At 38.3% G+C, this 26,678-nt stretch overlaps 1 protein-coding gene across 1 annotated transcript in view; it reads left to right on the forward strand.

Annotated features, from left to right (window-relative positions):
- Nucleotides 1-12,756: 12,756 nt before the first annotated feature.
- DNAJC1 (DnaJ heat shock protein family (Hsp40) member C1) overlaps nucleotides 12,757-26,678 on the forward strand; it is a 196,033-nt gene continuing 182,111 nt past the window's right edge. The window contains exon 1 of the mRNA XM_024765554.1: nucleotides 12,757-13,177. Coding sequence (XP_024621322.1) covers nucleotides 13,010-13,177 — 168 coding nt within the window. The 5' untranslated portion in view covers nucleotides 12,757-13,009. The remainder of the gene's footprint in view (nucleotides 13,178-26,678) is intronic.

A 26,678-nucleotide genomic window follows, 5' to 3' on the forward strand; every position in this document is an offset into this window, starting at 1 on the left:
ATGTGGATTGACTTTTCACTCTGTTAATAGCATCCTTTGATACACAAGTTTTTAAGTTTTGATGAAATCTAATTTAACTGGTTTTCCCTTTTTGCTTGTACTTTTTACGCCATATCCAAGAAATCATTGCCAAATCCATTGTCATGAAGATTTTCCCCTAAGTTTTCTTCTAGGAGTTTTATGGTTTCAGGTATTACGTTTAGGTCTTTAATCCATTTTGAATTAATGGGGTTTTTTTTTTGCGGTATGTGGGCCTCTCACTGTTGTGGCCTCTCCCGTTGCGGAGCACAGGCTCCGGACACGCAGGCTCAGCGGCCATGGCTCACGGGCCCAGCCACTCCGCGGCATGTGGGATCTTCCCCGACTGGGGCACAAACCCGTGTCCCCTGCATCAGCAGGCAGACTCTCAACTGCTGCGCCACCAGGGAAGCCCAGAATTAATGTTTTATATGTTGTAAGATAAGGGTCCAGCTTCTTTCTTTTTTTTAAATTGATGGTTGTTTAGCAGTTAGTTGTGATTTGGGGTGTGCTCATGAGAGGAGGTGAGCTTCGGGTCCCTCTACCTGCCATCTTGCCTTTCCTGCATTTCCCGACTCTCTTTTGCATGTGGATATTCCGTTTTTGCAACCCTATTTGTGAAAAGACTGTCCTTTGGTCTAGTCATCCTTGTCAAAAATCATTTGACCATATATGTGAAGGTCCATTTCTGGTCTCTGTATTCTACTCTACTCATCTATATGTCTGTCTTTATGCCAGTACCACACTGTTTTAATTGCTGTAACTTTGTAGTAAGTTTTGAAATCAGGAAACATGAGATCTCTAACTTTGTTCTTCTTTTTCAAGATTGTTTTGGCTATTTGGAGTCCCTTGAGATTGCATATGAATTTTAGGATGGATTTATCTATTTCTGCAAAAAAAAAGTCATTGGGATTTTGATAGGAATTGCATTGAATCTGTAGAGCAATGCAGTACTTTAGGTAGTATTGACATCTTAACAATATTAAGTTTTTCAATTCATGAAGACCGGATGTCTTTCCATTTATTAGTGTCTTTCATTTCTTTCAGCAATGTTTTGTTGTTTTCAGTGTACAAATCTTTCACCTGCTTGGTTAAGCTTAATCCTAAATATTTTTTCTTTTTGATGCTATTGAAAGTGGAATTGTTTTCTAAATTTCCTTTTCAGATGGTTAGGTGTATAAAAACACAACTGATTTTTGTGTGATGGTTTAAAATCCTGTGACTTTCCTGAATTCATCTATTAGTTCTACCAGGTTTTTGTTGTTGTTGTTTTGTTTTGTTGTAGATTCTCAGTTTTGCACCTATCTTTGATACTTCCTCTTCTCTCTTGCTCTCTCATTCCTCTACAAGCAAATAGCCACCAATTCATTTCAGTTTGTTTTGATTTCACAGTGTTTCTAATCTTTGACACTTTCTTTAGTATCATTATAATCCAGTGTGATTGAATGAATATTTCTATCCATGATATCTAGGGCAATGTGTGAAGAAATTAGTTTATAAAATAGTCCTTTTATCTCTCTCTCCCACTCAAATCTCTAGGAGTTCCATATAACAGTAGAGGCTCCAGCCTTCTCTCCCATCGTCTCAGAAGCAACACTGAGGCTATGGGCTCAGGAAGACCTAAGGTGGAAGCAGACATGCAGCTTACTAGCTGTGTGACCATAGGCATGTAATGTAGACCCTCCCTGGAAACTGGTGATGATAATAATAATAACTACCTCAAAGGGTTGTTGGGAGGTATAAACCCATTTGGGCTGCTGTAACAAAATACTGCAGATTGAGTGGCTTCCAAACAACAGGAATGTATTGCTCACAGTTCTGGAGGCTGGGAAGTCCAAGATGAAGGCACCAGCGTGGTCACATTTTGGTGAGAACACTCCTCCTGGTTCATAGCTGATACCTCCTTTCTGCGTCTTCACGTGGTAGAAGAGATTAAAGATCTCTTTTTTAAGAGCACTAACCCATTCATAAGGACTCCACCCTCAAGACTTAATCACCTCCCAAAGCGCCCCCCCCCAACACTATCACACTGGGCATTATTATTCCAACGTGTGAATTTGCAGGGGTGGGAGGGAGAGGGACACAGACATTCAGACCATAGCAGGAGGCTTAAACAGGACGATGAACATACAGCACTTCGTAAAACACCCCCTTTCTCCTACTCCATTTCTCCAAAGACACAGATGGGATTGATCTCCTGAACCCTCTTGTCTTTATTACTCCTTTGGCACTTACCATCTACTGCCTTGTACTATTATCTTTTTATGTGTAGCTGTGTTATCTTCCCCACAAAATATATAAATTCTCCAGAGGCTGAGAGTTTGTCTTTTTTTCTTTTTCCCTTCTTTTGTGCTTGTGGCATATTGTAATACAATGCCTTATACATGGTAAATGCTCAGTCAATATTTGCTTTTCAATTGTTTGACATAATGAAATCCTTTATTGCCTGGTTTTCAAAGTCTTCAGAATTGATGTTTCATTTATTTCAAGTAGTTTTCTCCCCCATTTTGATTTTAAAACATCTGACAACACTTAAAAATAGCTAACAAGAAAGTAATGAAGATATCACCACTTCCTGGAAGACCATTTGAATGTATTTCAACCTATGTCTCTATCAAAAGTGGAAAAAACAAAGACAGACCAGGGTTGCCAGATAACATACCCAGTTAAATTTGAATGTCAGATAAACAACAATTAATTTTTGTTAGTATAAGTATGTCCCATGTGATATTTGTTGTTTATCTGACATTCAAATTTAATTAGGTGTCCTGTATTTTTGTTTATTAAATACAACAACCCTACCACAAAGGCTTTACGTTTAAAAAAAAAAATTGTGAGCAAGCATTATTCTCTGTTGAAATGAGACTATTCCCGTGTGCTTAAAGTGTTCTTGTGTCAAAAGGATACAGCTTGAGACATCATTATGAAACAAGCTTTAACCACAACTATGACCTTACATGGAAAAGGCATGTGATGAAAAAGCTAATGAAAGATAACATTAACTGAAATATCGACACACATTGCTTTGGAATATAAATGAAAAGTTATGTTTCCGTAAAATGCAATCCTGTACTCAATGAAAGAATTGGTTGGGCTTTAAAACCTTTTATAGTGAGTGTGTAAAACGATCATATTTGCATATCTAAGTCTTCTCAGAAATACTATTGCTCTGCATGTTGAAGACATGACTTAGCACTTACAGGACAAATCTTGAGAACAATTAGAATTATCTGTGGCATGTCCTATTGCCACTTGGGAGAACATAAATATAAATTGTACCTGTCAGCTTTATTTATTCAAGATGTCAGTGAGAACTTTTATGTGACTGAAGAACTTTTGGACCTAGTCTTCATTTTGGCACCACATTAGAATCTGATTTGTTTTTAAAAGTCATGACTAGTTTAATATATGCTGATCAAAATGACTAAGAATACCTACAGTGTCCCTGGGGAGTCAGTGTTACTTCAGACTTGTTACCCAACCACATAGTGCAACCAATGATTTGTATCACTTCAGCATGTAGGTCACTTCATCACATCCTCCACCATGAACCACATGGTTCTACTAGGTAAAACATGGAACTTGTCATGCACGTAGCAGCTGACCTTGAGAGCTGGCTATTCTCCTATGGCTTGAACTCGGGCAATTCTCCAGTTTACTTGATTGTTTTAGAAGTCTGATCCATAATACAATAGATTATTACCCTCGGAGAAAGAAAGGTGTTTTTCTTTTTCAATTCAACAATATTTATTGAAAGCCTAATATGGGCTAGGCACCATTTGGAGAAATGAGCAAGAGAGACATAGTCCTGCTCTCACTGAGCTTGCATTCTAGTGAGTGGAATCACACAATAAACAAATAATGAATGAACAAGGAAGATAACTGAGAACGGTAAATGCTAGGCAGCGGATTGAATAGGGGCGTGATGTGAAAGAGAGCATCTGGGTGCCCTTTTAGGTTAGGGGATTAAGGTAAGCCTACCAGAGGTGGTAGAATTTCAATGCAGGTCCAAAGGAGGGAAGGCGCCAGTCAGACAAAGATCTGGAAGACTATTGGAGCAGAAGGAGGGCGAAGTCCCTAAAACGGGATGAGCCTGGTGTGCTCTGAAGGAGAACCAGTGTGCTGAGAGAGAGGATGGTACAAGGTGAGGCTGCAGGTAGACGGAGGCCAGATTATGGAGGATTTAAAAGAATGGGGACTTATTCTAAGTGTGATGGGAAGTCATGGGATTTTTCAATTTAAAAAATTAAATAAATAAACACACAATATAATCCTTCAAAGTAAAGGTAGTGTTTTAACGATGAGGAAAAAGTAAATGCTTTGAAAGAAAATTAAGCAATGGAGAAAAATATTTTTAAAGTTAACCTTAAAATTGACCTAATCGTTGTATCATGAAGTATTGATTAAACCAAGATTTTCTCCAAAAATGAAGAATATTATCACCATCTATTTTTATTGAGAGAAATCTGGTTTAAAATGATGTGTTAATTTAGAAATCTGGTTGAACGTTTTGTGATAAATTAAAGGTCCAATTTTAATTTCAATTTATATAGATGCTTAGTTTGAATGGGTGTCATAGGTGAGAAAGATTCCTCACAAAGAGACATAGATCTAAATGCAAGAAGTGTATGCTTGGCTCTGCTACTAAGTCATAGGCTCTTTTTGCATTTCCGTTCAGCAATTGTGCAAAGGTTTTTGCTAAAATTTAGCTTAGTAATTTTCCATCCTCCCTTATGTCAAATAATTATTCTTGAAAGCGAACTGAAAATGAAGGGTTTTTATATTCTTAACAAAGGGACTTTAAATCCACTGAAAAGCTACATTTGGAAGATTTAAAACAAATTCTTAAGAGTCCAGGTAGGAGAATTTTTATTAGTGACACATATAATTTTTGGCAAAAGAAAAAAATCATATTCACCTAATGATGAATTTCCAAACACCCATTTCCCTACTTTCTCTATAGTATGAGATTCTTTCTCAGTCATTTTTAGAATATTGTCTTTACCTTTAAGAGATTCTATGTGGTTTAAAGCTTTTTAGAAAATTGTAGATAGCGTGCTACTGACAACCATTTGCCATTACAAAAGGAGCTCAGAAAACTTGGCCCAAGGCAAGGCGCTTTCTGGGTGCACCTGTAGGAGGCTGGCTGAAGCAGCGTGGGACAGGTCACCGGCCGAGGTTAGTTTACACATGAGGCAGAGCGGACTTGAAAAGATGCACCAAGTTATCTAACACAGGCTGTCAAGGTTCAGAATGGAAAGGTTAGCCTTCTCCAGCCTGCTGCCAGTGGCTGGGCAACAGCTTAAGGACACACTAGAAAGAAGGATTCCGTCAATTCACACTACAACAAATAGAAAAAAAAGCAAATTGACAACAGAAAAAAACCCCGCACTTTGTCTCTCCGTTTCCCTTTATCACTAATATATAAGTGGTGGGTCATAGAATGTTCTTTAGTGTGTGCCTCTAAATAAACCCTTAATGCTGACCTTTTGCAACTTCTTTTTCTCCTTAAGCTTGCAGTCAATATTTGTTTCAACATGATTTCATCTGGACAAAAATGTTCTGTAGGTGAACATACATACGGTGGTATCTGGCCCAATTCTGCACCCCCTGGAGACAGCCCTGGTGCCAGGAGGAGGGAGAGGGGGAGGGGCGGGGGCGGCATGGGGGGCTGTGGCTGACAATGGAGATGCTGACCAGGCCCCGGGGAGCAGTAGAAGGAAAGAACAGTAGCAGAGCTTACCAGATCACTGTGTGTCCATTCTACTTCAGGCCTGATTTGAAATAGCGGCATCCTTATAATCGATTCAGGGAAATGTGGTTTCAGCAGGTACTTAGAAGCAGGAAGAGGGGAAAGAAAATAAGCCAAGGAATAAAATGTGGCTGTTTGCCTACACCACAGATACCTTGATTTAAAAACGCTCAGTTTCACTTCTGTTACTGGAACTTTCATCAACGTACAAGTCAGAAATAATCAAATCTCCTGAAACTTCAGGATACGGGACTTAACACGTGTGAGACCAAATTTTTCACCTCTGAACAGTGATTTACTATACAGATAATTCTGTTTATTGTCTATTCGTGACTCTGGTACTTTCTTAGTAAATTCAGCGATATCCAGGTCTCAAAAGAGATAACTGGTGAATTGATGTGCTTATCAGTTATTTATATCCTTTCTCAATTATAAAATTAACAAATGACAAAGCATTAATTGAGTCAATGAACCCAATTTTAGAAGGAGGTAAAGACCTGAGTACATCACTTAATCACATTAAGTTAACAAAAAAGCAGAGCTGAAATACATGCTTAGGAAACCATTTGTCAAAAAATACCATGAGCTCAAAGCCATTTAAAGACCAACATAGACAAAGGCTAAATTAATATTTCAAAAGTTCAAATTATGTTTTTCCTCCTCTTGTGCAAACATACAAAAGGAAAGGGAAAAGGGAGGTGGAAAATTTCTTTTTAAGCGTCTAAAATGATAGTGAATGAAAGGGCACCTGGTTAATGGTAACTTGTACTATTTTATAAACACGATTCTTCCTTAAATTTAAAGGTTTCGGTTAGGATCTGTATCTCTTAATTTGAAGCTATTGAAATTCTAACAACAAAAACTGTGTTCACACGAGGTAACTCCTTTAGAATGTCAAAAATAATCTTTGCCTGTAAAAATGTTCTTTGCCCCCTGGTGGTGAAAATATTATTATTTAATTTTTTAAAAGTTGAAAGACTTTCATTATGGAGTCTTGGCACTAAAAATCCTTCCATGGTTGCAAAAAATAAAAGAGGATTATATATTGAAGTGGGAGAAATAAAGCTAGGCCATAGGTGTGGTAAAGGAATCTAAATTTCTCCTATCTTACCATTTAGAATTGTTGATTGCTAATTCAGTATTATTTCAAAACGCCACCTCCTTTTAATAAGTTTAATAGTAAGCATTTATGAGGCATGGAATTTCTATGCATAATCTAATGCCTTAGCTGTGCGGCATGTTGACCGAGGTGATCAGCAACTTTGCACTGTTTCCTTTGTGTTTCAGTTTGGCATCACAAACAACATTAGAGCTCAAGGGCACAATGCCAAAGCCAGCCTGTTGAGCCTGGAAGAATATGAAGAGGCCTGTTCAAATTTTCTTTTGCAGACTAATTGGAGCTTTTGTGTATGAGGGAAGTACAACGATTGCTGTACTCAGTCTGAATGGAGGAGTTGGGAGAGACTATCCTTGTTGGTTGGTTAAAGGTAAAAGGGGAAAAACTAATTTTCAAATTTAAAAAGTGATTCAGTGAGTTGATGGAAACCTTTGAAAAATGAAGGATAATCTTGGGATTGTGTAAGATGTTAGGAGAAAGAAATTTTTACATGGATTCTACTGAGGCACATTAAAGTCTATGTAAAGCAGAAGACATTATCTGAAAAGACAGAGCTACTTCAGGGTAAGACAATCACCAGTGAGTCTTTAATGACTTAATGGTGAATGTATTTTCCTTTCCTCTTGTTCATGTGTGTCACGTGCTTTTAATTAGGTATTTATTAAAGCCGAATTTGGCAGGAAAATCATGAATAATATGTTTTATGGAGTTGGAACAAAAAAAAGTAAACTGACTTTGAGAACCAGTCATTATTTTGTAAAGGTGGTCTTGTCTGCCACCATCTTGGGCAGACAAGTGATTGGACAAATTTCCGGTGAAGTGGGCATTTGCAGCCTAAGTCTAATAACAAATGACTTTAAACACAAAATCTAAACATTTAAGAATAGATAAGCTTTATTTATGGAGCCCTTAATACAAAGTAGATAGAGACCTTCCATAACATAATGGTAACATTTAAATAGCAATTACTATATACCAGGCTCTAATTATCTCACTTAGCTCCTACAACAATTTTGGTAGTATTTTATGGTCTTGGTAGTATTATTATCCAAATTTTATAGATGAGGTAACTGAAACACAGGGATCACCCAGCTAGTAAGTAATAGAGCCAGAATTCATACTGAATCATCTGGCTCTAGAATCTGTATCCTTTTGCACTATGAGATTAATTGAGTAAACAGTACATTATCCAGAGAAGTAAAAGCCATAGTGTCAACATGATAGAAGTGTATTTATTATTTTAACATGAAGAACATCTGCATTTATTTTTGAGGCCCTTCAAAAGATTAAAATTCAGTACTGCAATAAAAAAGGGATTATTTTTCAAGAAGGTGCTTCCCCAAAACAATATTTTTCTAACCTTTGTCAACTCAATATGTTTGTGAATGATGTTTGCATAAATAAATTACAAGATAATGTTCCATTAGAGAACAATGATGTCTTAGAACTTTAAGTCCATATATTTGAGAAACAGCCAAAAAGGGGCAAAAGAGAAAATTTCAGAATAATATTCCATTGTATGGAAATACCACATTTTGTTTATTCATTCATCAGTTGATAGGCATTTAGGTTGTTTCCAACTCTGGTTAGTATGAATAATGTTGCTATGATCACTTGTATACAAGTTTTATGTTTTTACTTTTCTTGTGTATATACCTAAGAGTGGAATTCCTGGGTCATATAGTAACTCTTTCGTTTTTTGAGGAACCGCCAGACGGTTTTCCCAAGGTGCTGCATCATTTCACATTCCCACCAGCAATAAATGAGGGTTCCACTTTCTCCACATCTTTACTAGCCTCTTTTTTGTCTGTCTTTTAAATTACTGCCATTGGAACGGGTGTAAAGTAGTATCTCTCTGTAGTTTTGATTTACATTTTCCTAATGACTAATGATGTTGAGAAGCTTTCATATACTTATTGGCCTTTTGTATATATCTTCTTTGGAGAAATCCATTGCCCATTCAAAAAAAATGTTGAGTTGCAAGAATTCTTTACATATTCTAGATGTAAGTCTCTTATCAAGTATATGATTTCCAAATATTTTTCTCCCGTTATCTTGGTTGTCTTTTCACTTTCTTGATGGTATTTTTTGTGACACAAAAGTTTTAAATTTCTGTGTAGTTCAATTTATTTATTTTTTCCTCTGTCACATGCTTTTGGTGTCATATCTAAGGGACCACTGGCTAACCCAAGTTCACTAAAATTTACTCTTATTTTTTTAAATAAGAGTTTTATAGTTTTAGCTTTTACCTTTAGGTCTATCACCTATTTTGAGTTAATTTTTTTTTTCATCTTTGGTTTCATTGGTTTCGTAAAATTCTTGGCCATTATTTCTATAATTATTGCTTCTGCTTCATTCTCTCTCTCTCTTCTCTTTTTCTAGGACCCCAGTTATATATGTGCTAGATTTATTCACTGTGTCCCACATGCATTTTTTTAAACATCTTTATTGGAGTATAATTGCTTTACAATGGTGTGTTAGTTTCTGCTTTATAACAAAGTGAATCAGCTATACGTATACATATATCCCCATATCTCCTCCCTCTTGCATCTCCCTCCCACCCTCCCTATCTCACCCCTCTGTGTGGTCACAAAGCACCGAGCTGATCTCCCTGTGCTACCACATGCATTTAAAGCTCTGTTCTCTTACCATTCTTTTTTCTCTCTGCTTCAGTTTGGGTATTTTTTCTTGACCTATCCTCATATTCACTAATCCTCTCTTCTGCTGTGTCCAGTCTGCTGTTAAACTCATCCACTGAGTTCTTGATTTCAGATATTACATTTTTAAATTTGAGATTTTCCATTGATTCAATTATCTGTTGAAATGCTGCATCTTCTAATCCATTTTGTCCACTTTTTCTTTTATTTTATTTTATAAACTATTGCTCTACTTTATAATAGTTATTTTAAAGTTCTTGTCTGGACTCCAATAGCTGGCTTATCTGTGGGTCTTCTATTATCTATTTTTTTCTCTTGATTATTGGTAAAATTTTCCTGTTTTTCTCACATCTCATAATTTTTTTTATTATGTACCAGAGTTTTATATTAAAAACAATAGACAATAGGATTGATGTTATTTTCCCCTAGAGATGAAAATAGACAAATAGGGTGAGGATCAGGGATTGAGCTGGGTAGGGATTGGGTTGGAGTTTTAGTAAGATTCATTCAACTTCTGGTTTCTCTGTTTCTTAGGTGTGATTCCTCTGGGCTTTTGATAGAGACCCTGCAAGGTTTCTATCTCCTCAACCCAACAGATTCACTTCTGCTTTTCAGAGGTTTTAAACTTAAATCTTTATCCTCCTATTCATATAACTTCAGAAATATTGCAAATGTCTTGAGGGAGAAGACTGCCTGTGTATTTGAAGCAGGCTCCTCTTTTTTGGTAGAGTTCATTTTGTATGCACTGGTAGAATGTGGGGAGATTCTACTCTTCCTATCCTTCAGTCTTTCGGCCTCCTGCATGACCCCAGAATTCAGCAAATGTTCTGTGGGAAAGCTGGCTGTAAGTCTGGGCCTCCTCTCTACATTTCCAATCCATTACACAACTCACAAGACTGTTAAACATTTCACTGGCTTCTCTCTTCCTGTGTACATTGCCTCTGCCCATGCTAAGCTTCATCAGTCCATGCCCAGAATCATTAAATGTCACCAGATAAGAAAACAGCTGTTCATTGTGAGCTCACTTAGTCCTGGCTTCAGCAAAAGAAGATTTATTCAACTGCATTGTCCTCTGGGGAATGAGACTGAACACGTGAAGATGCCAAATTAGAAGTTTGAATGTAAATAGCACTGTGGTCTTTGCAGAGACCTAGACCAGAACAAGCAAGGACATCACTTCAGAGTGGACTAGTGTTATTGGAACTGGTAGGAAGAAGCCTCCAGAGCAATACCTTATAGCAGTGAGAAGCAATAGCAGTGCTGTATTGAGTAGACTTCAGTTCTGCTTTTCAGCTTGACCTTGGGAAGAGAACTATTTCCTTTAGATGGAGGAAGTCCTTGGGGTTCTTGGACAACATAAGAATAGAGCTCAAGAGGGAAATACCAGATCACTAAAATATCAGTGGCAATATGGCACCAGTTTCAAATGTTATATTGCACTTAATTTAATGGTCAAATTAGGAGAAAAGATGAATGTTGGGATATTATGTAAAAGTAGTTCTTAAGATTATTGCTCTCATTTTATTTTGATGTTTTAATCATTGAATAAACAGTAAGCTAACGTAGATGTGGTAAAAATGCCTCTCACTTTAAGAAAACTGATATATCAAAAAATCAAACTAAAAAACTGTAGGGGGAGGCATGGAGGTGGGGAGGTGTTCACAGGATTCCATTCAACTAATTGAATGCTAGCATGTGCTATGCATTGTGCTTGGAACTGGGAATACACAGAAAAGGTGATACCCTTTGCTATGGACTGAATGTTTGTGTCCTCCCCAAATTCATATTTTGAAGCCCTCATTCCCAATGTGATGGTGTTTGGAGGTGCAGCCTTTGGGAGATAATTAGGTTTAAATGAGTTCATGATGGTGGAGCCCACCCTGTGGGATTAGTGCCCTTGTAAGAGGAAATGCTAGATCTCTCTCCCCCTCCCCCACACTCCCACCATGTGAAGGTACAGCAAGAAAGCAGCCCTCTGCAACCTGGAAGAGGGCTCTCACCAGAACTCGACCATGCTGACCTTTCCCCGTTACAGACTTCCCAGCCTCCAGAATTATGAGAAATAACTGTCTGTTGTTTAAGCCACCCAGTCTATGTATGGTATTTTGTTACAGCAGCCCTTGCTGACTGAGACACCCCTGCTCTTGTATCTTTGAAAGGTAAGCCTCATGATGAATTTAAAATGGGATTAATTCAAGCATGTATATTATTTTTAAGCAAGATGTACTTGCATTCATTTAACTATTTTTTAAAATATATATATTGTTTAACTCTGCAGTAATGGAATGATTTCTTCAGTAAGATTTACTTCCTGGATCCAGGTGTTGTTTTTCTAACCTTTGACAAACATATATTTTTACTGTGAGAGCTTTATCATTATCCAGTTGAGCTTAATTCAGCTGGCTGCATCCAAGATGGGAAAAGCATGAGATCAAACTCTCAAAACTGGTCAAGCAAAAGCTAAGAAGAAAATACGGTTCACACAAGAGAAAGCAATAGCGGTGAGGAGGAGGAAGGAGTAGGAGGTGAGACACTGGTGGGAAAGAGAGGAGGTTTTTAGCCTAAATGTCATTAAAAATAGACCTCAGTTGGGAAGGGAACACCAATTGGAAATCGGCTAAAGCAGATAAACTACACTTCCCCTAAGGCTATGATTGAGTCACGCTTATTAATTTCTGCCAGGTTGCCTACTTTATGGTATTATGCCTATAAATCTTAATTCATTATTAGAAGTATGCTTTTTGTCTTGGTTCAAATTTCATTTCTTCTTCACCTCTCTCAAAAGGATACTTTAGACTACTCACTAGATTTGCCCCTTTCAAGTCCTAAGTTCAATTCCTCCTATATCTTTGGGGATGGAATAATGAAATGTGTGGAACAGAGGCCGTAATCAATAAATCAGTTTTCAAATATACTTTTAGTTTTCAGTATCTGGGGGAGGATAAGAAGGTAGCTGTTTCAGGGGTATTTGGGATGTTCCAGGTGGATGCACGATGTCTATAACCGTCCACGTCTCTTAATCTGTGTCAGTACACGAACAGCTTCGCAGAGCGCGCCAGCGACAGAGAGGCATTTCGCTGAGGCCCAGCTCTGGGGCGCAGGCTTCTCTACTTCCGGCCACGCCCCCTCTCCCGCGGTTGCTAGGAGACGTGATGTCACCGGAAGCAAGGCCTGGGATAGGCTAAGGCGAGGGGAAACCTCTCCCACCCGGTGCAACCTCAGCGCCCGGCGCTGGCTCGCCAGCTGTTTGTAGGCCTGGGTGAGGGGCGGAGGTCCGCGGAGGGTAGAAGCGCCCGCGGCCCAGCCTGTCCCTCAGGCTAGGACCGGCCGCGGGGCGGGCGACTCCGGGGCGGCTGCCGGTGCTTCCGACTGACAAGCACTGTTCCCATAGCCCGCGCTGCCCGCCGCGTCCCTGGTCTCGGCCGACGGCGCTGCGCGGCGGGTGACCTCTCCGAGCCCCGCGCGATGACGGCGCCCTGCTGCCGGCTGGCCCGGCTTCCTCCGCGCCGCCGGCTCCGGCTCCGGCTCGTGCCGTTCCCGCCGCCGCTGCTGTTGCTGCTGCTGGCGGCGGCGGGATTTGACTTGGTGGAGGAGGTGCAGCTCAACTTCTACCAGTTCCTCGGGGTGCAGCAGGTAAGCGGGGCCGGCCGGCCGGCAGCCAGCCCGCCCGAGGGCTGCGCCTCCGGGGCAGAAAAGTGCGGGTACGGGCGGAAAGGAGGTGGGGCGGACTCTGACCCAGTTTCCTCCGAGGGAGCCGGGCACGCGGGGCAAGACTTGGTCATCCTGGGCTCGTCTGCCGTCCTCAGCCCGATCCACCAGGGTCTCCTCGTAACCAGTCTCAGAGGGAATGACCCGCCTTCCCCAATTCCTCACCGCCCGGCTCCCCTCCTCGAGTTCCAGTCTCAGTGACAGCAGTCTCAGTGACAGCCTGGACGGTGCCACCAGCCTGGGGTGGCGATCCCTTCTCTTTCCTCTGCCATTCTGGGGGAGATCCTTGCACCCAGCTGTGCAGGAGGAAGAAGGAAGAGTGGTGTGGGTAGATCTTTTACCCTTTCCTTGCCTGCCGCGTGAATGTGGGAAGGAGTAGTCGCGTCTGCCTCCAAATTTTCACCTTCCCAATTACACTTATCTATATTTTAGCAGCCTCCTTTCCTCTGCCTTTCCGGGAAGATAGGAATACATTTTGGTTGGCCTCTGGGTTGCAGAAATTTTCCTTGCACTGTACTTTGGAATCTATGTAGCCTGTTGGATTAGGCGTTCGTATCATAGTTTAGAAATCTGGAGGAACTTGAAGCCTCTACAGTGTTGGTCCTGGAAGTCATAGAAGGAGCCATCAAGTTTTCGGGGCAGTAGAGTCTCTTGGGGAGCTCCAGGAAGAGAAGTCCAACCAGTAACGCAGGATCGTTGTCTTTTTCTTTTCCTTTCGTTTCGTTTTCTTTCCTTTTCTAGCTTGAGACTTTAACTTGTAATGTCCGTTTGTTGCTATTTGCTTACACCCTGGGAGTGGTGAATGAGGGTAGATATCCCGTCTCTGACGCCATTTTACTGGTTTAAGAATTATGGGGTTAAAGACTTAGAAATTCACACGATCTGATTGAGCCCTTCATAAAATGCTTTGAATAGTTATGGGGGGAAAAAATGTTTACCAACAATTGTCATTCAAGGCACACTTCCCGTGACCAGATGTGAAGTGTACATTTCACTCCTACAGGTTATCATAAATTTGTGTGGACTGTTGAGCTTAACATTAAATGGAAATTTACTTTTCAATTAAATATATATAATTGAATATAAAATAGCAGTTGCCATGGCACCATAATTTTAACGAATTTCAATTTTGTAAGTTATAAAGTAGTTTAAGAATGTCACACTTCAAATTCTTCTGTGCAAACGATTATGTGGCAATTGTCTTTAGTCATTGTCTTCACCTGGTGCCACTTCCTGCTTGTAGAGATAAAGTATACCTCATTTCAAAGTAAATGGTGTCTCAATATGTGTAAAAATCACTAGTGAAATATAACCCTGAAGACTTTTAAGAATGCCTGTAATATTGAGAATATTTGTTAGAATTTATCATAATTGATTAAATTCTGTAGCTAGAGTCTTTTACATAACCTATCCAAAGATTTTGAAGATATTTTCCAGTTATTCAAGGAAAATTAAGCCCCTTTCAGAGAATACAGAAACTTAGTAGCAGTGGTTTAAATTTTAGATTATGTAATCTAGCTTGCATGTGAACTCTCATAGAATTTTCATTTATAAATTCATGCAATTAAATTTGCAGAGTTAATTAGGCAGTGTGAACAACCAGAGCATTTAACTATATGGGCAAAGATGGGAAAATAAAGAAGCATAGGTAATTGAGAAGATTCTGTGTGGAGGTAACATTTTAATAGACGGATCCAGAAAATTGTTTTCATCTGTGTTTCTCTACCCAGTTGTGTTAAATTGGAAAGAATGCAGAAGAAACTTCATTCTACCTAAGCAGAGAAACTGATCAGAACAAGTTCTTTACATTACATTGAATCTTAACTTTCTTAGGAGACTTTCAGGAGACCAGAAATTTGGTAGAGACAAATGCAGCCTGTCTTATGTCCTTAATGTGTAATTTTCAGGCTAAAGCCAACGAATCTCTTCTTGACTAGCCAGACATGAGGAACCAGAGCAAAGTAGGTAGGTTACTTAAGAGTGGTGACCTGGCTTTACACACTTAATCAGTTTTGTTGTCCATTCAACAGAGATTTGGTTCATACCTACTGAATATTAAACACTGGGAATTGGCCAGTATGTAACACAAAACCCCTAGACTCATTTTAGTAGGGGGAAACAGTAAACAACCAAACAAGTAAATATAAATGTCAGATGGTCAGAGAAGTCCTCAGAAAGAAGTAAGGGAGTGAGCCATGTTGATAAGTGCATTCAAGGAAGGCAAACGGTTAAGCGCAAAGGCCTTGGAGCTTACTTAGTATTTGAGGAATGGCAAGGCAGCCAGTGTGGCTGGAGCAGGGTGTATGGGGAGGACAGTAGTAGATGAGATCAGAGTCATGGCGGGCGGGGGAAGATCTTGTAGGGCTTCAACGTAAGTCATGAGGACTTTGGCTATTATAAGTAAGTTGGGGATCAAGGGGGGTTTTGAACAGAAGGGGTACATAATTTGACTTAAATTTCAAAATGATTACTTTATTGAGTTGGAGATCAGTGACGTGTATGTTATTAATTATTGGATAATTGTGGTGAAGAATGTAGAATGGACCTGGGTGGTGCAAAGTGGTCAGATTCTGGATATAATTGGAACATAGAGCTGACAGCATTTTGCTGATTGTTTGAATGTGGGATGTGGAGCGGGGGGAGTGGGGAAGAAAAGTTGAGGATAATTCGAAAGCTTTTTCTAAACCTCAGAAAGTGAATAAATACTTGTCTAATTGCACTTGCCACTTACTGAGATGGAGAAGCCTGGAATAGAAGCAGGTATGGTTGGGGGAAAATCAGTAATTTGGTTTTGGTCATGCCAAATGTGAGGTGTCTAATAAACTTTCAAGTTGGTTATCTAAGCCTGGAGTTGTAAGGAGAGGGTTTAGGCTGTGCATAATAAATTAGGGGGTCCCTGGCACTTCGTAGGTAATTTGAAGCCACAAAACCAGGTAAGTTCACCAGGAGACTGAATGTAAAAGAGAAAAGAGGGGTCTGGGAGCTGGGCCATGGGAGGAACCAGCAAAGGAGAAGAGGAAGGAACAGCCAGCGAAGTAGCAGGCAAATCAGCAAAAGATGGTCTCTTTCAAGTCAGGTGAGGAAAGTATTTTAAAGAGGAGGAAGCAATCAGCTGGGCTAAGTGCTGATGATAATTCAAATAAGATGCGTTCTGAGCATTGACTGTTGAATTCAACAGCGTGGAGGTCATTGGCTACTTTAGCAAGAGCTGTTTCAGTGGAGTGGTGAGATCAATAGATTGGTTACATTGGGTTCAGGAGAGAAGGAAGGGGGCGGAATTGGAGACAATTAATAGAAAAAAACTTTTTTTTGAGATCTCCATACCCCAAACTAGACTCCAGGGATGATTAGTGACTTAATGTGGCATCCATTTTATCCCTTTTTCCACCAGGTCTAAAGTAGTTTGCTCAGTCACTCCCTAAACTGTATAATTGGAATAATCAATTAGATTATTAGACTTTTCGAACTTGAACTAGGCTTGAATTAGACTTTTAGAACTTGAACCAGGCCACTTACTGACTTATGACCTTGTCAAGTTATTACTTCATTTTTAGGACAAATGGTATTTTCTTTCTTTCTTTACTTCATAGGAGACACTTAAATGTTTATTAAATGAAAAAATATGAACATGGTAACTAAAACTAAACAGTAATTCACCGAATGAGTAATTGCTTGACTGTTTTTATTCAATAGGTTATATTTATATTGGCCTTTTATTGCTCTCATCCAGCAAAGGAGTCCCTCTCCTTGTATTCCCAAGTTTCAAATTGGTTCTAAAAGCTTTCAAAGGGATTCCAGAAGATTTTAGTGGACGTATGTATGCAGGTGACATAGCAGAGGCTCACTCTATTTTTAGAATGGCTTTGATTGTTCACAGGGCATTCCAATTTGGATATTGCATCTTTTCAGAGAATACAAGGTAGAAGATTAGAAGAATGTAGGAGAAAAGTTGTGTTATTGAAATACCTCTCATTAGTAACTTAAATTCTAGGTCCCCAAACAGTATTTATATTTATTCTAACAGCCCCTGCTCCTTGGTTACCTGTATTTCTTGTGGGATCAATTTTTTTCATTGTCTTTTGGGTCCATGGTTTTCTTTATACTTTGTACAGTGTTCTAGCCAACAATAAATACTTCATAGTCATTTAAAAATCTGTCAGTTGAAATTGTAACAAGCTAAGTTAGCTTAAATTTTGCAGCATTTACTTTCTGATGAAATCAGAGTAATTTTCTTGGTGCCAGTCATTACAGATTCCTATTCATAGAGCTAGAAAATGTGCCTCTTTCTCTTAGAAAATTTTTAATAACCTGCATCCTTACATTCAAATGAATGCTAAAACCTGGTTAAAAGAAGAAAGCTATTGTTAAGTGACATGTGCTTACAAAATGTTGGATTTTAACTTTTTAATCAGAATTAATAAATCTTTTAAGCTCTTTCAGTCTGTATTTCAGATGCACAGAATGTACAGAGTAGCAGCCTGTATAAGGGAGGGACAGTTACGGCATACTCATCCTACATATACCCAAGGGGAAGGACTCCCTTAAAGAAACAACTGCTGATCTCTTGACTCATCTCTTACATCTTTCCATGGATGAGTTACCTTGTTGGAGGGTGATCACCTTTGGTCTGCTTTGCTTGATTGGGGAGAGCTAACTAACTAAAAAGCTAGAAGTAATGAGGCTCATTCTTAACAGACCAGTAAGGCAGTTGTTATCCTGGCCAGACTTTCTCTTGAGTGTACTGTCTCAAAGTCTAGGCTGGATCATCAAAAACTCTAGAAACAATAAATGCTGGAGAGGGTGTGGAGAAAAGGGAACACTCTTGCACTGCTGGTGGGAATGTGAATTGGTACAGCCACTGTGGAGAACAGTATGGAGGTTCCTTAAAAATCTACAGGTAGAACTACCGTATGACCCAGCAATCCCACTACTGGGCATATACCCTGAGAAAACCATAATTCAAAAAGAGTCATGTACCAAAATGTTCATTGCAGCTCTATTTACAATAGCCCGGAGATGGAAACAACCTAAGTGTCCATCATCGGATGAATGGATAAAGAAGATGTGGCACATATATACAATGGAATATTACTCAGCCATAAAAAGAAACAAAATTGAGCTATTTGTAACGAGGTGGATAGACCTAGAGTCTGTCATACAGAGTGAAGTAAGTCAGAAAGAGAAAGACAAATACCGTATGCTAACACATATATATGGAATTTAAGAAGAAAAAAAAAAACGTCATGAAGAACCTAGGGGTAAGACAGGAATAAAGACACAGACCTACTAGAGCATGGACTTGAGGATATGGGGAGGGGGAAGGGTAAGCTGTGACAAAGCGAGAGAGAGGCATTGTCATATATACACTACCAAATGTAACGTAGATAGCTAGTGGGAAGCAGCCTAGTGGGAAGCAGCTGCATGGCACAGGGAGATCAGCTAGGTGCTTTGTGACCGCCTGGAGGGGTGGGATAGGGAGGGTGGGAGGGAGGGAGACACAAGAGGGAAGAGATATGGGAACATATGTATATGTATAACTGATTCACTTTGTTATAAAGCAGAAACTAACACACCATTTTAAAGCAATTATACTCTAATAAAGATGTAAAAAAAAAAAAAAAGTCTAGGTTGGGGATGGGAGGGCCAGAATTTCTAGCAAGCCCACTTGGCTCCTATACGTAATCTCAATTCTCCAGTAGCTTTTCAGCAGTAAAGGTGCTATTTGATCTCTATTTGCCTGAGTTCTGTGTTCAGTTTTTTTGGGTGGGAAAAGCAGAAAGTCATTAATGGGGCCTTCTCAAACCCCAGCATAGGGGTTTGAGAAATAAAGAGGAAGATCTCTTTCATAAGGGACTGGTGAATCTGTACTGTGAGTATCAGTTCTCTCCAGTGATTCTTGTAGATTCCACTGAGTTTGTGGTGTTAGTTGAATATAGTGCAGTCTTTCTCTAGTGAGTCTATTCCCTTGTAAATCTATGTCATGTAATAATCACTCCCCCATTTTCATTGTGAAATCCAAAATTATTTGTTGATTTGGAGAGAGGGAGATGTACAAAATCTGGAAGGGTAGATAACCTTCCAGTCATTTATATTTCTGATGTAAAGCATATCATGTATAGAGTTAGAGCCAAATAAATACTTGTTTAGTTGTATACATATTTGCATCAGCTTGGATTATTGTAAAATTGATTTACTTTTCTTATGTATACGCTGTTTAGTGGAGGTTGCCTGGACATATTTTACGGGAAAAAGCAAGTTTATTGGGAAACTTGCCACATAATCTAGAGCTGATGGAACAGAAATCCTCTTCTAGTTGTAAGTTTCTGTTTTCTTTTTATACTATTCTTTTTTTTTACACTAATTATGAGAACAATCCTAGAATAGTGTGTCTTTTATTATTCATAGATACACCCTAAGCTGAACTGGGAAATGGAATTGTCCTTTGTTATTACAATTATTCTTAGAGATACATTGTAAAATCTTTTTAATAAAAGTCACCATTTTACCCAGTGATTGGTGTAATGTGGTGAATTTCAACATCATATGTTTTATTCAGTGTTGGGAATGATACACAGGGTAGGATGGAGGTGAGGGTAGGTACTTGGCTTGATGATTGCTGAGAGAAGAACCTCCGTGGCAGTTATAAGTAGCATCAGTTGATAAAATGCTTGGTATCTATATTAAACATGTTCTCACTTATCCCAAGACTATATGGTCTTGGGAATCTTTTTCTAAGTCAGGCATTATTGGGTCTGTTTGGACAGTAATGCCGTCAATTAATTTTACCCAGAATTAAAAACAAATCCAAAGACTTTCTTTTTTTTTTTTTTTTTTTTTTTTTTTTTTTTTGCGGTACGCGGGCCTCTCACTGTTGTGGCCTCTCCCGTTGCGGAGCACAGGCTCCGGACGCGCAGGCTCAGCGGCCATGGCTCACGGGCCCAGCCGCTCCGCGGCATGTGGGATCTTCCCGGACCGGGGCACGAACCCGTGTTCCCTGCATCGGCAGGTGGACTCTCAACCACTGCGCCACCAGGGAAGCCCTCAAAGCCTTTCTTGTATAGAAGTGTGCAGAGATGGAAGGAAAGGAGTGGCAGTGAAAAGAGAGACTTCTGATTGGGTGAAGCAGGACCCAGACCAATTGATAATGAAGCTATAGTCATATGTATTTTCAAAAACCTTTCTTTATTTTCATCAAAACACCTACTTTTGAAAGGTGGGTCCTATACTAATGAATGTAAAAATATGATTATGTTTTAAGTAGCATCATGGTATTCCATTTGAAGAGCTAAATTTTTTTTTTTTACTTATATTTACTGAAATTTTTGTCTAAGAGTGTTATTAGCACTTAATTAGAAACTTAATCTAGGATTTGTGTCTCATTCTCATCCTCCTTAATACTGCATTAAGTAAGGTTAGGACTCATGCACTTACTCAGAAAGTGTTTCTGATTACCATCATCCAGCAACTGGAATCTCACGTGTAATCAGGCATGTTGCAAAAGCAAGGCATGCCGCTGTCTACATTTCTGGTTAGAGAGAATATGTGCATAAAACAGTATGCTTCATTATTAGACAAAATGCCCATTTTAGTGCCAGTGAAGCAGTGGACATAAAGCTATGTGCAGCTACATGGTCAGCTAATAGAATTTGAATTAAATATTAAAGGTAAGAGTTTAAGATCAAGAATTAAATAAAAAGACACATGTCATGGTATAAGCAGCAGTATTTTTTTTTTTACATCTTTATTGGAGTATAATTGCTTTACAGTGGTGTGCTAGTTTCTGCTTTATAACAAAGTGAATCAGTTATACATACACATATGTTCCCATCTCTCTTCCCTCTTGCATCTCCCTCCGTCCCACCCTCCCTATCCCACCCCTCTAGGTGGTCACAAAGCACCAAGCTGATCTCCCTGTGCTATGCGGCTGCTTCCCACTAGCTATCTACTTTACGTTTGGTAGTGTATTACGCAGCAGTATTAAAATGCCTCTGAGTGCAAACACTAGAATTCTAAAAGGAAGGAAGTAATTAAACAAATTCTGGAATACATACAACTCCTGATTATAGAAGGTACAAGAATTTTTAAAAGTTACGTGAGACCCCACTGTGACATGTGTAGTAAGCAGTAGTCAAAATGAGTTAAGAACAGAAAAATTGTTGTTGTCATTTATTGGGAAGGTCTGAACAGACCATAGAGAAATCCTAGGGTCCATATATGTGCCTGCTAAGGAAAGTAGAGGCTTCATATTTCTAGCCAATACTTAAGGACTTTATACCATTAAAATGGATCAGGTTAAGGAAGCTATCTCATGGCCAATTACCAAGAAGCCTCTGACTTTTTGGAATTAAAAAAAAAATGCAGATCTTATTAGCAGTTATTTTCAATTACCACACTTTTAGTTAACATATAAAAGATTAGTATTTATGTTCTTCTCTGACTTTAAGTAGTGTTTTGTATTAATATTGGTGATTAAATTTGATTTAAGGAAGTTAATATATGTATGTATAATGTAGGGTGACTGGAACTTGTTCCTTGTATTTAAGTATATCATATAAAGTTCAAATGATTGCCATGCTATGCAGTTCTATAGTAGTTATACAGAATTAGTGTGACTTTTTGTATCACACATTTGCAAGTATATGTTTAACTTAGAGTAAATTAGATCTTGAAATTAGTTTTGTGGAAAGCTTTGCAGGTTTTCAACAGTGCTGCCACCTCTCAAAACATTGTTGAAACTTCTTATTTTGCATTGCTTTAAAAGCCTGCAACATATTTGGCAGATTTACTCATTAATAGTAAACTTTTAAGTTGGATTTGATTTTTGCCTATAGCTTATAGTCATTTGGAGCTAAATTTGATGACTAAATTGGGTTAGCAAACTTGGGTAAGTACGCTTTGGACTGATAAAGAGATCTGAAAATAAATTTCAAGTAAGGCTCATAAACTGCTTTGAGGACTGTTGTCAAAGAAGAATTCCAGGGAAGTTTGGAAGGGTATCAACATGAAGTAAATCTGTAGCCTTACAAAGCAACAGAATGTATTCCAGTAAATGGCTTTTGGAGTACTTATTACTTTGCGGGTAGCAAATTTTTAAAAGAATTTTTACCTATCAGAGAAAAATATGTAAATAAAAATCATCGTTAATTTTAGAGAGGCGGGAAAATATTGAGCTAGAAGTAAATATTTTAATTATTTGCTTTTAAAATTAAAAAGGATCATAAAAGTATTTATTATATAATATTTCTCTAATAATGCTAGTTAAAACAGAGTGGGAGGAACCAATATAAACGTTAGGGATAGAGACAGTAGCTGAGAATACCACTGAAGGAGAAAGTAGGAAATACACAGAAAGAGGGACATGTACACAGAAAAAAAATACATCAATACAAATACTGTAATGGAGTAGTATCTCCATCTTGTGGCCTTCTTTGTATATTGTTGTTAAAAATGTTGAGGGGTTGTATTTTCACAACTGTAGGCATAAGTAAGAATAAAATATAAGTCAGATGAAAATAAAATATGGTTCAGAGATTTTTTTGCAACAACCTTTGAGCCTGAGCTTCCCAGTTGGTGTACAGTAAGTCAGTGTGCTGGGACGGTGGTGCCCTCCCTGGAAAGGGCTTAACTCCAGTGTGTCTTACAAATGTAATTTTCTGTGAAATGCCATGGTATGGAAAAAGTTGGAAGTGCACTGTGAAGGCATGCAGTTATAATGTTTTTCTTCCAGGGAAAATTTTATAAGCCTGTGTATACATATAAAAATAAAATTGTCCTATGTAATTACTCTTATCAAAATCTTTGCTATACTAAAGATCTTCATTTAGCTCTCATAGAACCAAGAGCATTAGTTAACATATTGGTGAGTGAATCTGGATATAAAAGGAATCAAGGAATCTGATGAATTAGTGTCCTTTAGTTACTACTTGATTACTTATTCTGGATGGTGGAGTGACCATTAAGTAACTATGGGTACTGCACACCCATAGTTTGCAGTAACTCAGAGGAATACTTTAATGGTTTGTAACAATCTGTGTGAAGAGGATACAAATGTCTTTGGAATGTATAAGTATACCAATTCTGAGTAGCCTATAGTAATACTTTGTGACAGTAGGAGATCAGGATTTGTAAGTAAAATACCACCTTACTGACATATATTTCAGAGTTTTGACAGATGACTTTCTTTTTAAAGCCATTGATCCCTTAGAGCAGCACTGTGCAATAGATACATAATACAAGCCACATACGTAATTAAAAAATTTTTTAAAAGCCACATTTTAAAAAGGAAACAGGTAAAATTAATTTTAAAATATATTTTATTTAATCCCATGTATCAAAAATATTATTTCAACATGTAATCACATTTTTTAAAGTTATTGTGACATTTCACATTTTAGCTTTTTTACTAAGTCATCAAAATCTGGTATATATTTTTAATTTATACTTCTTAGCACACTTCAATTTGAATACTCAATTTTGATTGAAAATACTTAATCTGTGTTGAGATTTCATAGAATGTGCAGCTAACAAGTAGATTCATGTAATCAAATTCTTCCAAGCTAACAAGTAGAGTCATGTATTCAGGTTCTCCCACACATACTTAAAAAGCTTTCCAGTAACTGACTCAAGTATCATTAAAAAAATTTAAATATAAATGACTCAAATTTAATAAAAAATTTGATTTCTGAGTTGCACTAACACATCTCAAGTGCTCAGATATGGCTAATGGCTACCACATTGGATAGCACAGCCTTAGAGAATGAACATTTCTGTGTTGTGTAGATATATCTAAATATTTTTGGATAAAATCACTGATTGCTGTTTCCATTTTGTCAGGGACATTGTTTGTAGGTTTTGTTTTTGTGTCTTATTGTGGTTTTTATTGTTTTGCTTTTTTTTAGGATTGTTCCAGTTATGCTATATATCATCTTCCTAGTTAGTTTTCTGTCCATTTTGTCCATTCTCTTCTTTGGCCTGTAAAGGCTGTTAGTATAGTACATGCTGCTCTTCTAGGGACAATGGGTTCTGAACGTCCATGCGTAGAGGTCTGTCTGTTGAGGGTGTTTTCAGTAATCAGCTTAATCCAATTTGGTCGTTTACTTTTGCTGACTAGCCTGTTATATTTTATAATTCTTAAAGTGTTATTAAGTTAATATATTAGGTCTTTAATGATGCTTTGACCAAGAAATCACCAGTGTTCCTACTTTGTAATTTTAACTTTGAGGTTGCCTGTTCTCCCTAGTTATTCTGAAACTCACCCATCAAATATATTATTAGTTATGAGATATTCACTATATTCTCTACTGTCATCTATTTTGATTATTATAACATCTTTAATTAAGTAATTTTAAAAAGGGATTTCCAGGTGCAGTTCTATTTGTGTGCGAGTCTTTTGGCTCATTATAATACCAATTAGGGATTCCAGAGTCATCCTTTTCCACTAGCCACCTTTGCCATCTCCACACAGCTCCTAAAAGTACTGCTTTATTTTGGACTGATTAATTGCTGATCTTTTTGCTTTTGTCTTCTGTAATTTCATAAGTTAAGGAAAAGAAGTAGATCTTAATATTGATCGTTCTTATACCTGGCTATTATTGTTTTAAATAGTCCCGTTATAGGAAAGAATTGCAGTGGGGTCAGAGATGTTAAAAACTGTATGCTAGGGGAAAAAGAACAACAATGAAAATTGGAGAACGGATATAGAATCCTGAAGTTAGAAGAGACCTCACCAGTATCTAACCTGTTTCTTCATGTAGGAGTCTCTTCTGTAGCTCTCCCCGAAGATGGTCATCCAGTCTGTTTGATTTACGTCTAACAATGGGGGATTATGAAACAACCTGTTAAGTTTTTGATAAAGTACTCAATGGGAATTTTATTCTTATGTAAACCCAAAAATCATAATTCTTATACTTACTTTCAACTTTATTTGCAGTCTTCTTTTGGAGTACCTCTGAGTATATATTCCCTCTAAATTATTTTTCTGAAATGCCTTAAAATAAAATGCACAAGAGAACTCTCCACCACAGTAGAGTTATTTAAAAACAAACAAACCACAGTTCTTTGTATAGCAGTTATACCTCAATAAAGTTGTTTAAAAAAAAAATACAGGCAAGCTGAGAAGCCTACTTGGTTTCATGGTCTTTAGATATGTATTAAGTCCACCCTAGAGAAGACCCAAGCCACCGTAGTTACGGTTGTCTTGGAAGTACACCAAGCATGATTTGAAGTTACTATAAATAATTCCCTGGGCTCATCAAAGTCAGCAACAGGAAATTTCTGAACGTTGAAAGCATAAGATGATTTGGGGTGTGTTGGCTTTGATAATATGGACCACAGGGTTGATTTAATTAAAACTGTACCCCAAACTTGTTACAGACTCTTAAAGCAAGACCTGTGTGTACAGTTGCACAGGTTGTGTGTCTGCTTCAAAACTATCGTGATACAAAGATGTTTTAGACTGAGGTTTTTATGAAGAATTGCACATAGGTAATTAAACTGTGAAGGAGATAATTTCTCTTTCATAATTAAAATGTTATGTTTCTTTAGGTAGAATTTTAGTTTTCAGGTCCATCTTGAGTGGCTGTTTCTCTCTCCTTTTTATTCACCCTTCCTCGCTTTATAATGGCTTTCACTCCTTTCCCCGAGACACCTAGACAAGCAGTCGGTCTGATATAGGCAGCTTAGGGCTCCCTCCTGAGGTTATATTGAGGCCATTGCAGATCCAGATACCAAGCCTGCGGATTGTTTGGCCTGGTTTCAGCTGTTGGGCTGAAACTATGGCCTCTTAGCATCTCAGATACATAATATTTTATAAGCTTGTAGCCTCTGGCAGCGGACTTCTCACTTTTTTCCGCAGGCGGTGGAGTCCCACTGCAACCCTTGGTTTCCAGCATGAGTTTCCATCAGAGTCTGGCTCTGATCCCAGGCCTTTTGTAGAGTACTTTCAGTCCTCATTACTCTGTGGGAGTCAGACTTCTCATTTCTCCTGCCTACTACAGGTGTGGAGTCCAGGCTTTTAGCTTAAGCTCTGTTTGTGGCTACACGTTTCCTTTAGTTTTTGTCTACAGAGATACTTAACTGGTTTTGGCCGTGGCTATATGTTTATGATTTTCTCTCTTTAAATTTTACCATTGGTACATATTTGGAGTAGGGTTTAGGAGGAGCAGTGCTACTTTGACTCCAGAGTACTTTTTAAAGCTGCACTTTTAAAATTATTATTTTTAATGCCATTTTCCTATTATCTAAGAACCTTTTACTACTTAACATCCAGAAACATAGTCAGGCCTATTACTCACAGCAATATAAGAGGCTGTTACTTAGGCATTGAAAGGAACAGTAAACCGTCAGTCCCTGTCACTATCAGTCCACTATTCCTAGACTTGATCCAAGTCTGGGTGCTAAAACAGGCAAGTAACATTTCTAAAATAAT

Source organism: Neophocaena asiaeorientalis, unplaced genomic scaffold, assembly GCF_003031525.2.
Source record: "Neophocaena asiaeorientalis asiaeorientalis breed wild unplaced genomic scaffold, Neophocaena_asiaeorientalis_V1.1 scaffold217, whole genome shotgun sequence".
Classification (NCBI taxonomy): Eukaryota; Metazoa; Chordata; class Mammalia; order Artiodactyla; family Phocoenidae; genus Neophocaena; species Neophocaena asiaeorientalis.